This window comes from Bradysia coprophila, unplaced genomic scaffold (genome assembly GCF_014529535.1).
Source record: "Bradysia coprophila strain Holo2 unplaced genomic scaffold, BU_Bcop_v1 contig_232, whole genome shotgun sequence".
Lineage (NCBI taxonomy): Eukaryota > Metazoa > Arthropoda > Insecta > Diptera > Sciaridae > Bradysia > Bradysia coprophila.
In genome coordinates this window covers 14,504,298-14,519,628 of record NW_023503493.1, presented here as the reverse complement: position 1 = coordinate 14,519,628, position 15,331 = coordinate 14,504,298, and the positions used below count along the sequence as shown (strand labels likewise).

At 35.3% G+C, this 15,331-nt stretch overlaps 1 protein-coding gene across 2 annotated transcripts in view; it reads left to right on the top strand.

Moving 5' to 3' along the window:
• LOC119076888 (organic cation transporter protein) overlaps positions 1-15,074 on the top strand; it is a 29,854-nt gene extending 14,780 nt beyond the window's left edge. For both annotated transcript variants that reach the window (XM_037183892.1, XM_037183893.1), the window contains 11 exons: positions 2,783-2,985; positions 5,009-5,152; positions 5,965-6,083; positions 6,221-6,348; positions 6,421-6,555; positions 7,479-7,611; positions 7,673-7,970; positions 10,525-10,705; positions 10,969-11,114; positions 11,179-11,300; positions 12,650-15,074. In XM_037183892.1, the coding sequence (XP_037039787.1) occupies positions 2,783-2,985; positions 5,009-5,152; positions 5,965-6,083; positions 6,221-6,348; positions 6,421-6,555; positions 7,479-7,611; positions 7,673-7,970; positions 10,525-10,705; positions 10,969-11,114; positions 11,179-11,300; positions 12,650-12,656 (1,616 nt within the window). In that variant the 3' untranslated portion in view covers positions 12,657-15,074. The remainder of the gene's footprint in view (positions 1-2,782; positions 2,986-5,008; positions 5,153-5,964; positions 6,084-6,220; positions 6,349-6,420; positions 6,556-7,478; positions 7,612-7,672; positions 7,971-10,524; positions 10,706-10,968; positions 11,115-11,178; positions 11,301-12,649) is intronic.
• The last annotated feature ends 257 nt before the right edge of the window (positions 15,075-15,331 follow it).

The following is a 15,331-nucleotide window of genomic DNA, read 5'->3' as shown; positions in this document are numbered from 1 at the left end:
GCCGCTACTCGGTCCTAAGTGTTTTTTGCACATAAATCGACTAAATCTCATCCGATTTTGTTAGATTTAGTTTTTTATGGAAGGTAATTGAATACCGAAAAGAACGTGGCGAAAAAAGTTTCAAATTTGGGCCCTTGCACTAAGGCCGCTACTCGGCCCTAAGTGCTTTTTGCACATAAATCGAGTAAATCTCAACCGATTTTCCTAGTTTTTGTTTCATTTGAGAGGTAATTGAATACCCAATGGAAAGTTGGCAAAAAATTTTGGGTTTCTAAAATAATGTCGTTAATTGTTGGTTTTATTTGAAAGGTACTTCGTACGGGCTTTCGTAATTGCGCTATGCGCAATTTTAAAAATGAACAGTTTCAGTAAATTTGACAATGCCCAACTTGACTTGCATTTTGGTAACAGACGCATTAGAGGGTTATAGACGTATTAGGGTTCCGGGCTTATTAGGGCTACGAACGTATTATGGTTGCGGACGAAATAGGATTACGGGTCGTACGGGGCTAAGTCGCAGCAAACGCTCCGACTGTTCTGATGCCTTGTTTTTTTTAAATTTTCATATATTTTGCGTGGCATAGTGTTTCAAAAATCCGGAAAAAGGCGTGTTGGGAACACTACAAGTCTCTACAAGAATTTCTCATTTCTCAATCGAAAGGTAATCGCAGTAGCTTTCAAACAGTTTAAAGTCAGTCGTAATTTATGAACGACCCCTTATCGACAATGTCAGATCCCTATATAAATGCTAATGTCACATCCCACTGTCCTTGAAACGATGTATTCAAATCCCACTGTGGTCCAACGGTGTACCGCTTTAGCATTTCGACCGCACTTTCTTAATAATTACTTCTATGTAACATAGGGCACTTAATCAAAGTTCTTTCCTATCCCATCATAAAATTGTGATCTTAACAGCGTATCTTAACCATCGACTTTATATGTCTTTCTGCGGTTCGTTGTTGGGTTTATCCTTATCGAATATTCAAAATAATTCCGGAAGACAAAATACTGGAAATCATTTATGTCGTCTTTACCTGTCGTTACTGGAGTTTACACAGAAATTTATTCGACGTCGTGTCTTGCGAATAAAATTTGTTTTCTCTCTTCCTTGTTACGTTCTTCACCATCAGTGAAATTCGTAAATTCGCAACCTCTTGTTTGTTTATTTCTATTATTTTAATGCCGAATTGACTTTTATTGACTTGCTCTGTAACATGAATAAGAAATAAGATGTTTTTCTGCTCTTATCAAAACAACAACGCAAGATAGGATTTGATTTTTTTCCTTGCTTCGCTACAAAGCTTGTACGATGGTATGGGGCCTTATAAATATTTATTCATTCGGTTTTGCAAAGCAAAATTCGTTAAACTGAAGAAAAGAAAACACGTCGTTGATTATTTAACTGTTCGTTGTCACACGCTGCTTTTACTGTTGCAAACCAAGTTCAAACTCGCTATTTATAGTCGTATGTTACGTTCATCTGTCTATTTTTCCAAATGCATCTGGAACTTTGGGAGCCTTTGTGGTGAATAACGTTTAGTTGACTTCGGGAAAAAAGCAGAAAGTTCCGTACCACAAACAACACCTTCGATTTCCTACTTTTCTCCCCTAGGTGAACAATAGTTATTTATGTAACAAGAATCGTAAGAACGGGTAAAGGTATTTTATCGCTCTAGATGTCGATTGTCAACCCGAGGCACTGAACTGCATAAATAATTATTGCATTGAGAGTATTGATATTACAGTCTTTTTCGCAATTATGGGTCATAATATTCACCTTTTCTAGTGCTTTATGTCATACGAATAATAATTTGTTCACTGATTCCTTCTTTTCGCACCCATTTGTGGTGCAAGAAACTTTCAAACACATTGGAAAGGTGTTCTTATGGCATGGATTGCAAAAAACGTTGTTTCAACGTGGTAGGTATGAAAGTATTTTCTCGCACTAGATGCCCATTGTCAACCCGAGGCAAAGCCGAGTTTTGAAAACCATTTGCTTAGTATCCCTTTTCCAAACTCTTATCACGTAGCACATTCAACATACTGGTGCCGATGGAAATACTAATTACTGTTCTGGAGTCCTGAGTCTTCTATGTCCACGCGGTTTTGTTGAATTTTTAACGTTTTCCTCACACTTGCGTCACGTAAAAGTGGTAGGAACTGATCCATATTTGTTTGGACCTTAAGCACATCTCCCCCCACAATGCGTGACGTCGAATTTCGCTAGGGAATTTGAGACCAATGACGCGGTCTTAAAACTGATTTTCGCGTACAACGAAAACGTTCCCTTCCTTTACACCGAATGACTTGAAACTGCAATCCAAGTGCGAGTCTCTCCTGTTGACCGTAAGCGACTGACTCTTAACCTTTTCTTATTTTGTCATTCGTATTTTCACAATGTGTTTTACGAAGCAATCGATTTTGCAACATAAAAAGCGAGAAAATATACAAAAAGGATTTGCTTATTTAATAGAAGCTGCGTGTTTTCCTTTTATTTTATTGAAATTGATTTGAATTTGAATAAATCATCATGGTTTGCCAATATAAAGTCTCAAAAGGCACACACACAGAGAGACATTTTTTGTTTGTCGATGGGTTTATATTCGATTGTCGTAAATAGTTGTTTACTTGATGGGAAAGTAGGGGAGTATTATGCTAATTTTGAATTCCTTTAAATCGGCCTTGAGATGAAAGATGAACGTCCCTTATCCGTCAGCTAAGTGACCGTAATCGTCAACAGCCGTTGGTAGTAATGGAAAAACTTTTCTTTAAATTACAGCCAAAATGCACAACGTAAAGTCAACGGTTACCACGCACCAGTCGGCGCAATTGAATGCCGTTAGACACCGTCATCCGCACGAGGAATGCGATATTATCGGCGAATTAATGGGACATTATGGAAAATATCAATTTTTTATGACTTTTCTATTGTCGCTGTTTCAAGTACCGAACACGTTCCACATATCTTCACCTATATATCAAGTAAGAGGAAAATTTCTTTTTTTAACACTTTTAACCATTCGACGATGAAATAAAAGAATTCAAGTCGTTACTGATATTTTACTACAATGAAGTATTCCTAACCCACGAAAATGGAATGGGTGGTCAAGTCATTAAATTTGGTTTTATTATGGTTAAGAACAAGTTTCAACAATAAAATGTCAATATTTTAAATGAAACTTAATGAGGGTGACACTTAACAGACAGTTTTCCGTTTCTCCTCCTCTTTGCCTTAGTTTCCCCCTCTCTCAAACCAAACGGAGAGAAAACGGAAAAATTATTCTCCGAATATGAATAAAACAAGCTTAAGGGACCTGTACTGAGGGACCGTACACAAATTACTTATGATCATTTCAGTGCTGCCCATCATTGAATAGTTTCTATCTCTTAAAATGTAACAACGGAACATTAATGTTGAATTGCAAAGAAGTAGCAGTAGTATTTCATAGGTGAATTAATAGCCGGCTGTAATATGGTGTGTCCATAAAACAGTAAAAGTCTACTCCGAATATGATTATAACATATAACAGCCTGGGGAGCAGTACACAAATTACGTATGCTTTCTTCAGTGTTGTCATCAGATTAAAATCACTAGCACCTCGACAAGTATGCGCTTTTTTGAGTCAATAAGAGGTCGTACACCCCCAAATTGGGGAATAAGACACAATATTGACTTAAAAAGGTCATACTTGTCGAGCTGCTAGTGATTTTAATCTGATGACAACACTGAAGAAAGCATACGTAATTTGTGTACTGCTCCCCAGGCTGTTATATGTTATAATCATATTCGGAGTAGACTTTTACTGTTTTATGGACACACCATATTACAGCCGGCTATTAATTCACCTATGAAATACTACTGCTACTTCTTTGCAATTCAACATTAATGTTCCGTTGTTACATTTTAAGAGATAGAAACTATTCAATGATGGGTCGTAAATCCAGATCCATATAAAAATCTGCTCACATGTAAGTCACTGCAGTTTTTATTTCTTTTGTATCTTGTTTATAGCGCAGTTATTGTTCGTACCTGCTGGCCAGAAAGTTCATCTTATATTAAACCGGTCTTTTGCATTTCGTTGTAGCAAAGAAAATGTCTATCGAACTGTCAATGCCTTCACTCCCTTTGTTTTGATAAAATGCAATTTTTTAGTTTTTAAACACTTGTTGCATTTCCAACTTAGACATTAAATTCAAAATCAATAAAGACATTGCGGCTTTGGAGGGAAAAAGGGTTCAAAAAATGTAGCGTGCGTAAGTGTCATTACACACAGCGACGTGTACGTTTTAAATTTCTTTTGTTATAAACGTCAAATTTGACAGAAGATTGAGTTGGCTATCCAAGAAGGCACCTATACGTGTAATCATTTGAAAGGTACCTGGCTGGCAGCACTGAATTAAAAATACGTAAATGGATCTCAGTGATGACAGCAATTTCGGACTTAGGCGCAACTTATATTGTTATAAACCGTTGCATTTCAGTGTCCGAAGCATTAACATCTCAAGCAAGCTAAGACTCGTATCACTAAATTCATCGAGTTTGACGTTGGTATAAACAGCATCAAAGACTTTGATTCAAAGTGCTATGTTAAAACTCATGAAAGGTACTTAATACTTTTATGAAAGATCGAGCATTGAAATAGATTTTTAAAAGCTAAGCAAAACATTTCACCGTTCCATTTACTGTCTCGGTTTAATATTGAACGACTTTAATTGTTCAAAATAAAAAACAAAAAACCAAATGCACGAAATATGCGGAAAGTAGAACGGCGCAATATATTCAAATTAATCGAAAAACAGATTCTGAATGCAATTAATTTAACACAAATGAAAGGCATTAGCGCGTTCAATTTTTATTAAATTCCTCCGTTTCAAATTGAGTTTCATACACTCGTCGATGGGTTATAATAAGAATTTTTCAAATTTTATGATAATTGAAACTCAATAAAAATTCTGCACAGTTTGCTATTGAATCGAATGAATTGTTACATTTCTGTTGTTGTAGGCTGCTGATAAAAAATTTTGGTGCCAGAGACCACAGCAATTTAATGAAGTAACTGTAGATGAATGGATATCATTAAGTAATTCGTCAGACGGCTGTACCAAATACAGATCGAATTGGAATGATGTGTCATACAAGGACGTAAAGGTTAGAGAATGTTTATTGTTACAAATTTGGGAGACGGAATTGTTTACTTGAGATAGTGGTCACCAATGGCAAAAGATTCCAAAACTTACTTAACACTTTACCCTTCACAAGGTAACGAATATATCTCAATTCTCCAATTAAAAAATGAAACAGAGCTGATTGAATCAGCTTAAGTATTCGACTAGTTTTGCTCCTAGTACATTACAGATGGCACTAGGTCTGTCGCTCAGCTATAAAAGCAGTCATAATGGACCGCAAGCAGTAAATGTGTGGCAATAAGACCTGACCTCAAACCCTTCGTGGGTTGTTAAGGCAAATTATTATTGTCACAACACTATCGCTTCCGAATGTCAAATTAAAAAGTCCAAAAATTAATCGAAAGAAATTCCAAGACTATCGTGGAAGAACTGCAAACGCTCACACTATAATACTTGTGGCATGTTTGCTTTGAATTGAGAAGCATCCAAATTGGTTAGTTCGGTTAACATACCAAGACTTAAGACTACTAGCCTATGCCTTGAAGAATTGTTAAAATTTGACTCCATACCGCAATATTTCCAGCACCTCTGAACGAAATACGAGTCCCAGTTTTAGATAGTGCGACCTTTTACGATTGCAATGCTCAAAAAATTTCTGATTTCTACAAATTTCTACTGATTGATGCCGTATGCCTGGACCGTAACTTTGAAAATAAAATAGGGAAAGCCGTTGGGACTACTCTTCGAAAGTAAACGAAAGTTCAAAGAATTTAACGTTAGACCGCATTCCGTCGGAAAAAAATTTGTTTTTCTAATCATTTCACTTGGCTGAAGGAAGGACTGTACAATACAACGCAACGAATGAAATGCGTCTCGTGGGAATTCGACGAAAACGATAATTTGGGTAACACATGGACATCGGAATGGAATTTGGTGTGCGACAAAGAGTACATGTACGTAAATTATGCGTTCGGAAATTTTGTTGTTTATTTTGTGCGATGAACGAAAAACTCGTAATTAATTTCTAGATCTAATCGCTTAGCGTTAAAATGATTTCGATTAATTAAAACAAACGAAATTTTCCGTACAGGAAAACCGTGGCTGAAATGTTTTTTCTCGTTGGTGTGGCCACAGGTGGCATAATCAGCGGTTATTTGTCGGATAAATTTGGCCGAAAAACGATGCTTTTCATTTCGGTGGTTTTGCAAACAATTTTCGGTGAGTAAGTAGATTCGATTTCATCTTTTGATATATCGGAATTTTTTCTTTTCGTGTCTTACTCGCAAACAGGCATTGCTCTGTATTTTCCCAATTCGTTTGAGGTGTACTTAGCTTTAAGGGCACTGCTTGGTGTGGTGTCGGTGTCGGTCACATATGCAGGTTTGATTCTGGCTATTGAATTTGTCGATGGTAAATGGAGAACGAGTAAGTATAATGAAGTTTGTGTAATGCGAGTAAAATTAGTTGTGGTGGTATCCGTCAGAGGTTTACCAAAAAAAAAAAAAAAACAAACAAACGCTTGAGCATTTCTCATTCTTTTATTCGCAAACATGTACGGCTTTCGTAACGAATGTTTCGGTATTTTATTCACTTACGTAATACAATTGTAAATTGTTTTAGGTCTCTCTCTCTCTCTCTCCGTTGTAACTCCGTTTTATTCCTCTCTTGCTACCAATCAGAATTGTGACGTAACGTAAACAGAAACGGATTCACAATCAACTGTGAAGAATGGGTCCTTAATGACTCGTATGGAACTGGTGTGTCAAACTAGAGATGTTCTCATTTAAGAGCAATTAATTAGCGATAGCTTGATTAAGGTAAATGAATGTGTGTCTCTCAACCACAGTTTTCCAGTCAATGAGATATGAGTCATACGAATTTTCAAGGAGTAGAAATCTACCAGAGACAAAATTTAGTACCAGAGAGAATTTCTAAGGAGGAATAATTGTGCCAAAAAGGAATTGTAATACTGTAGACAAGGAAGAATATCTGTTCATCATATGATACGAACACTTTTTCGTCCAGACTGAGTGAGTAGAGCTAAATCTAATGACCAAAGCCACCTGTACAAGCTCCAAAGTTTTTACCAAAAATGTAAAATCAAAGTCAATGCGAAAACCGCACTCCAGACTGCATATACTTTACCCCGTCATGAGGGTCAATAATGGGCTTTCTCAGTTAGTTAAAGTGAACAAAATTTGGCATGATTTGCCGAAACATCTGATTCTGATTAAAGATCCTTTAAAATAAGTACCTCCCGTATGCTTGAAATGCGTTGAATGGGCTCGTGTTGTTTGTTGCTTTCTTAACTGCAAACTCATTTTTGTTTATCTATCCAATAACAACAGTTGCTGGAATGTACAATCTGTTTCCGTTGCCTGTGTCCTACATGATCATTTCGGGGATCGCTTACTTAACTCAAGATCATAGAAATTTGCAATTAGTCATCGGTGTTCCGGGCATATTTTTATGTTTTCTGTGGTAATTTTCTGATTGATTTATTATCCGAAACGTTTCTAATCCAAAAAAACCCCATCAAAAGGTTCGTAATTCCCGAATCGCCTCGATGGCTGTTGTGCAAGGGTCGGATTAGTGAGGTGAAGGCAATTATAAAAGCAGCGGCAGAATTTAATGGACGCGAACTTCCGCCAAATATGGACAAATTGTTAAAGCCGCCGATTGAGGAGGACAGCGACGAGGGATGCCTGAAACTGTTCGGAACAAAGTATTTGCGATTGATAACAATTTGCTTCCTATGCATTTGGTTCACAATGAACATGGTGTACTATGGAATGATCCTCAATATGAACTCGTTCGGTGGCAATGTATACATGAATACGGTGAGTGTGGCACAAGTTTATTTCTAACTAATTTAAGACGTGTTGTCATCGAATGCCTGAAATGGTTGTTACGCATTCAATAAAAAAAAACTTCCTGATCTCCCTATGCCTGTTCACCAGTTCTTTACCGATCATCTGACTCTCTTACCAAACTTTTTTACCTTCTCAAGTAAGTCTCGACTTTTTTCATAAAAGGGCCAATCAAAAATATCACTTTCTTATCAGACCATCAGTTAGAGTAGAGGCAGTGTAATTATAGCATGAATTTGATTCAGCTGTTTTTCAGCTGATCCAGCAGTGCCGAACTGTCCATACTGGGAATTCGGGCGATTCCCGAAGGACCTGTTGGATTATTACATAAGAAATGGGTCTTTTTTCGAATTTTACGGGCTTTTTCCCGTTTTCACCGAAAGGCCTTTTGGTGGCCAGTCAGGCACTGTTTCCCAAATACAATCAGAACTGTTCATACTCATCATACGTATAAAGACGTATGTACAAACAGTTTAGAAAACAGCTGAAGAAAATTCATGCGAAAATTTCACTGCCTCTGACTGTACCTATTTTGGTAAAACATTTTTCTTAATTTGTCTGGAAACAGATAATGGGAAAATTTTGGAAAATTTGAGAAAATATGGAAAAATAGTTTCCAAAAAAATAGTCCTCGATTTTTGTGTTTACTGCCTCAGTGATCTACGTAGCCTATTTGTGTACCAGTACATACCTCCTTTGCTTACTTTACTTGTATTTGCTGCCGTTTTTGTACAAGAGAACTCTCCTGCAACCACTGCTTCCTATAAACATTTCAAATAACGTTTGATACAGCCAATTTCGAACATCACCAGGCGGAACATACACACGATAAACCAAATATTTTCTTTGTTATATTTTTTTTGGATTTTCTGAATCGTAATATCTCACATATTTGTTAACGACATAACAACACAAAGTGTTTGAATTTGATTACAAATGAAGCTGCCACACATTTTTTTGGCCGACGGCCAAAATGTCTCCGAAACATATTTGTCACAGGATGAAAAAATTTTTCTTTCATTTTTTTTTATCTATAATTAAGGCGCGCAAAATTATTTTCTTTTCTTTTATTATTTTCTCATATAGTTTGTATATTTCGTCTGTAAATCTCTTGTCACATTTTTAATTTGTCTACAGACTTAAAAGCTATGCCAACAAGTTCCAATCGATAGTGTAAATAAAAGATAATTATCATGTGAGAGTTCACAGCGCAGTAACATATAATCGAATGTTTTCTTCTCTTATTTTTAAAACTGTTACTCCGAAGAATTATATTTATTTTGCTTCGAATTTTAAGGTTGGTGTAGATTTCGTTGATATTAACCCTTACGATTAACGAGCGCTTTCTGTTTCTATCTGTGAGCTCAATAGGTGTATTGTTCAATGCAGTGACAGTACCTTCCCGTACATATCTGGTGAATCATAAACGAAATGAAATTAAACTTTCACTCAAATATGTTAACACATGCTGACAGTTATGGTTATTTTCATGCTTCTTGGCCGAAAATGAGGGTAATTTTTCGAATTTTCTCGGGTTTCCGGCCCTCTGCATGAAAACTCACATGTGCACCTGTTTGGGACGGTTGATTTAAGGCACTTTCGCTTGTAGACCTCACTTCGTTCGGCCTACAATCCGCGAAATTGCCTTAAATCAATCGTCCAAAACAGGTACACAAAAATATTTTTATCGGCTCCTGCTGTATACAAACTTTTCTTTCGTATTATGGCACAAACTTCGAAATTACCAATATAGAAGACAATTTGTTAACAAACTTTGGTCGAAACAGATTTTCTATTACTCGTGTATCATCAGCATTACCGTTTCAACGGCAATGTTAAATGATGTGCATTAAATAGCCTCAATTCTACTTACACACACGCTCCCCGAGGAGTTGGATTGAGGCTATTTAATCTGCATATCTAGAATATCGAAAAAGTATTGCAGCACTGACGGAGTTCTACCAAGCGCTGCGATCGATTTCTTCGGCAAGACCTTTTTTATCGATTTACATTACCCTCTCTTCAGGTTTATATTGTCGATTTTCACGCTCAATAGATTGGTTTTCTCTTTTAGCTATCGTTTTCCTCACCAAAAGCTTATCTTTCTATCCGTGTTCAGCTATAACCTTAATGAGGCGGTAGCACTTACAAAATGAGTATAAAAAAATAGCTACAGACGCAATCTATTGTTTTCTATATGTGATTGCTGTTTGTTTTTCAACTATGAGTCGTGCCGTGTATGGTACATCTCAAATATTTTGAGTTATCCTCCTTTAATTACAGTTTATGGAGTCATAGCGAAAGTGTCTACATCTTTTGTGAATCGCAAGAGTAAGGTTTGCGTCTGGGTTCAAGATATTTCTCTCAAATTTCTCATGTCTATTGTCTCTACGATAACAATGTGTTGAATGGTTTAAGTACGAAGACTATTTTTAAACAAATTTTTATTTGTTTTGTCTATCTTCTCAAGGATTTCAGCTCTTTTTCATTTTTCTTTTATTTTCCGTTTTTTTTTTCCAAAAAGGCTCTAGCAGGTCTAGTCGAGATTCCCGCCATCGCATTAGCAATTTTTATCATTATGAAAGTAGGTAAAAAATGGATCTTTTGTGCTACATTTTTCCTCGCTGGAATATCGTGTCTGTGCTCAGCCATTGCAGAAGGAAAGGACGATTTGGAATGGTTGAAAATAACGCTGCTTATGATCGGTAATTTAACATAAATCTCAATTGAATGATTTCGTAATTTCGTACGGTTAAGACGGTAGATGATAGATGTTAATTTGAGGTGTTGACTTTACTGTACACTGTAAAGTGAATCGTTTGCATAGACGAAGTTACGATTGAATTTTTACTTAAGGTAAGATGGCCTCACACTTGAAATAGAGATCTTCGTTTCGACCAATTAGAGATTTTTCTTCTCAAGTGTGAGGACGATTTTTATTTTACTAAATGCGACAAATCAATCGCAGGCAAATTCACAATAAGCGCGGGCAACACCATAATGCCCGTCTACACCGCTGAACTTTATCCAACGGCGATACGTAACGCAGGAGTTGGTGCGTGCAATGTTGCTGGTGGCATAGCACTTATTATTGTTCCTTACTTATCAATGCTGGTAATTTTGTAGCCTCTTTCGTTTCGATGAGCGAGTTCCAAAATGTTTTTCTCCAATTTTCTAGAATAAAATACAGCCGCACTATTTGATGTCAATTTTGAGCGCATGGAGTTTATTTGGAGGGGCTATCGTTGTATTTCTGCCAGAAACAATGACACATTCGATTGAAGAGCCCGAGGAAGAAAGGTAAGTCATGCGTCTTTTACAAAGCAGATTGTCATGAATGATATATGTCAATTCGTTGGACCAATCGAGACGCAACGAACATTCAAGGTTCCCTTTCTGAAGAAGGATTCAAGTTTACAAAAATTTCTGAACCTTTCAATTCCATCTATTGAGTTAACAACTTATTTCTTATGGTGAACTAATTCGTTATCTCAGAAAGAAGCTTCGATTTCTGCGATTTCACGTATTTTCTTTTAATACTAATAGTGGACGGCTGTGAAGTTTAGATGGGAATTTGCTTTATCTGTTTTTCAGCAGGTGCACTCATATAAACGTGCGTGTGAGGTGAAACCGTATAAAAACGTATCTGCTGGTCCAAATTACTATTAAAATTTCCTTCATTTTTGTAAAATCTCAAAAAATACCGGTGGAATGTCTTATCCATTATCACCTATGGCAAAGGCGCTCCCGCCTTAGATTTCAAAAACATGAATTATACAAATGTTTCAAATGATTTAAAATTGTAACTTTTCAACACTTTCCCAAGACTTAAAAAAAAATCCGGATGCAAACAGCCTCTTTCACACTATTTGTGCCACGGCAGAGTAAAATAAACCAGGCAGGAGCGGTTCATTTTCGAAACGTCAAATAAGGGACCTAATACATGGGATGAAAATGAACTCAAATGAACACTGACATAAATTGAAAAATTTTATTCGCAGAATATCAAGGGCTACTAGATTAATCAGGTCCCTAGTCAAACAAGCGCTCCTGCCTGGTTAACTTTACTCTGTCGTGTTTGTGCAAATAGTCTTTATGTGAAAACGTGATGTAAAGTTGACTTTTTCCAAAACTTTTCAAGTTTTTCAATAAAATACCTTGGTAAGTAATGTAGTATTACTGCACGATAAAAGTTTTCTATACGAGCGGAGCGAGTGCTAAAAAATCTACATTAAAACACAACGTACTATTTTGCACTATTTCCAAACCTAGTGTAATGAAGACTATTTGCATCTTCTTTCAGAATTTAAATTCCCAATATTAAGCTTCCATTATTGAGTTGTACTCCAGTGTACGTTCATATACCAACTAATCATTTTTCTGATTTTAATTGATGTAATATGTTGCCATAAACAGTGTTTATTAAACACACACCCAAATGTCTTCTCGTCTATGAGGAAATGTGCAAAATTATCACCATCCATAAATCTCATTAAAGTTGAGTTCAAACCGAAAAACCTTACAAATGATTTGTTTTAAATTAATCGAATTCGTTTCTGATCATTCCACAATTCTCAGTCAATAAACAACATTATACCCACCATCAAAACCATTTATTTAAAAATTTATTATTTTTTGCCTACTTTAAGGTGTTAAATGAATCAACTATAAATTTTCATCTATAAAAATGTGTTCTCTGCACCCATCATTACAAACGACTTGAATCATTAATCTTAAATTAAATGAAATTAACAGCAAGAATAAAAAATAAAATAAAAACAAAGCAAAAGAAAAATTAAGAGCAGCAGTATCATATCATAGAATTCAATTTCGGTGTGGGATAAAAATACACAGCAAGTAAACAAACAAAATTCATATTTAGGAAGTAAATGTTGAGCATTAAAAAAATTCTAATGAAAACAAAAGATTAAGATAAAATTTTAGAATACTTATTTCAATGTGTAAAATTCACCAGAAACACAAGAAGTGAAGTGAATAAAAAAAATCTCGTTAGTTTAATTGATGCATACGATAATTTAAATAATAATTTATTGTGACAATAATTACTGATGACATGAAAGATGTGTGGCGAAACAATAAATTAGATTTATGATTTAAATTTAAACCCGCCGCCAGTTGACACCATCAAATCAATTAAATTTATGAAAAGAAAAAAAAAACTTTTAATTCGCACGGCAAATTGTTTTTTTTTAGTTTATCAAAAGCTTTAATTTTTGTAATTAGTCCGGTCTATAATTAATATTTGTGTTTTATGTTCAGTGCTCGCGATATGAATCTGTAATCATCTGCATCGACATCTTATAGGATAATACGGTGTGAACGCTCGAATCACTTTATCAACTTAGTTAGAAACATGCGGCCGCCTCAGATGAACCGAACAGCTATCCGTAGAGACAGGAATAAGTCGAAAAGAATATCTAAACGTTTAGTGCGGCGACGGCTAATGTCAAACTATATTGAATTTCGTGATGCGAAACCTGTCACCAATTATTATCACCTATTATTGAGAACTTAACCGAATTTACTGAAATTTTTTCATGCATTAGATTACATAAAACTTCGAGTCGATTTGAATCTTTTTTCAAATAGCTTGTCGGCTAGCTGCTTAACTCAGCTAACATCTATGAATTAAATTTAGAAATATTCAGATTTCTGATGGCTCACACTACTGAGTGCATCTGAAAAGTTTGGGCCATTGCAGATTGTGTCCATGATACCAGTTAAGTTGTCAATAGAAGAAATTCTACAAAAAATCGACCGTTCCCATCGCATTTAATTTTAAACACACATCGTATCAATTTAATCGTGAAAGTCCCGACTATAATAGCCAAAACGTCTCATTCTTTTTGATTTGTAGTCTAGAATTATTATTATGTCGCAATTTCGTGTCTTTAATATTTTTGTATGATGATGTCGTTCAATCAAAATGTTTTGACTATACTGCTGCTGCTGGCAATTATGAGTCAACGCCAACATTCATTTATAATATTCTACAGATTTATTCACAGTCATACGAAGTTTTTTTTTGTTGGAGACATATCGATGCAGACTTAAAGTTAGCTACCAAAATTTGACAAATGCCATTCGATGAAAACTCAATGTCGTTACAAAAAAAAACAAACAATTAATTCTACTTCCGCAGACGAAACTATGTTAATACCTTAGGAACTTACCAATTTTTCCATGCCATGTAATACATTCAGCGTTCTCTTAATTAATTAATTCATTTGAAACTATAAAAAGAAATTCGGGCCCATAACCTGTGATTACGTTAAGTCTTCAATTTAACACTGACTTGAAAATGGAAGATTAAGATGATTTGTGATGATTTAAGATGATTCTTGGAAGTTTACATGAAAAAAATCATCTCCCAGCATCACTAAACATCGGAGTACCTTGGGTTTCTATCAAACACTTTTTTACTTGTTTGGGACCAGTAGTTGCTCGCCCAACCTAACTTACCCAAGATTATGCTCCGAAGGGTTACTTGGACTTCTTACCAGTCTTAAGTGAAAAACACTCTCAATTGGATATGTAACAATCCGAAACTTTACAGGTCACTTTTCCTATCAATGAACGTATTACAGTGAATGTCGAAGAATGAATGTAACTTACGTCTAGTGGTCAAGTGGTAGCTACTAATGATCTGAGAGTCGTCGTAACTCATAATATCTGTGTTGAAATATCGGTATTTGTTCGTCGATTACAAAGACTTAAGTAAGGTGAATTTCCCCATTCGAATAAAATGTAGTCACACACATCTGTAACAATTTAAATTTAGATAAAAGTTTAATGTTATTAGCAAAAATCACAATTTTGCAAAAGTATAGTAGAAATTTAGTTTTTTAATGTTTCTAATAAATGTATTGGCAGGTCCAAAATTTTATAACTTAAAGTGAAAAGTGTAAGTAAAATGAAAAAAAAAAACTTAAAATATTCTCGTTTATATAATTACTCAAGTAACAAACAATTATAAATAGAAAAGAAAGAAAAAATGTTTGATATAATCGATGTGAATTGTTAGAAGTAGTAGAGATTCGATAGAAGCAGCACCAAAAAGAAAATGAAAATAGAATTTATGTAAATGTTAATTATAGTGAAACCAAATATATTTAAAACGTTAATTTCGATGATTTAATTAAATTCTCAACGATTTTGGTCTATTTTGTCATTTCGCTGGCTTCAAGTTTGCTCAAAACTTTCTTCCATCCCTGTTGTTAGGCATGAAAAGTCGCGGAACTATAGTAGATTACGTCCTTGCTTAGAACTTTTTATTTTGCCAAGTATAACGCCAAACATGGCAAAATGTA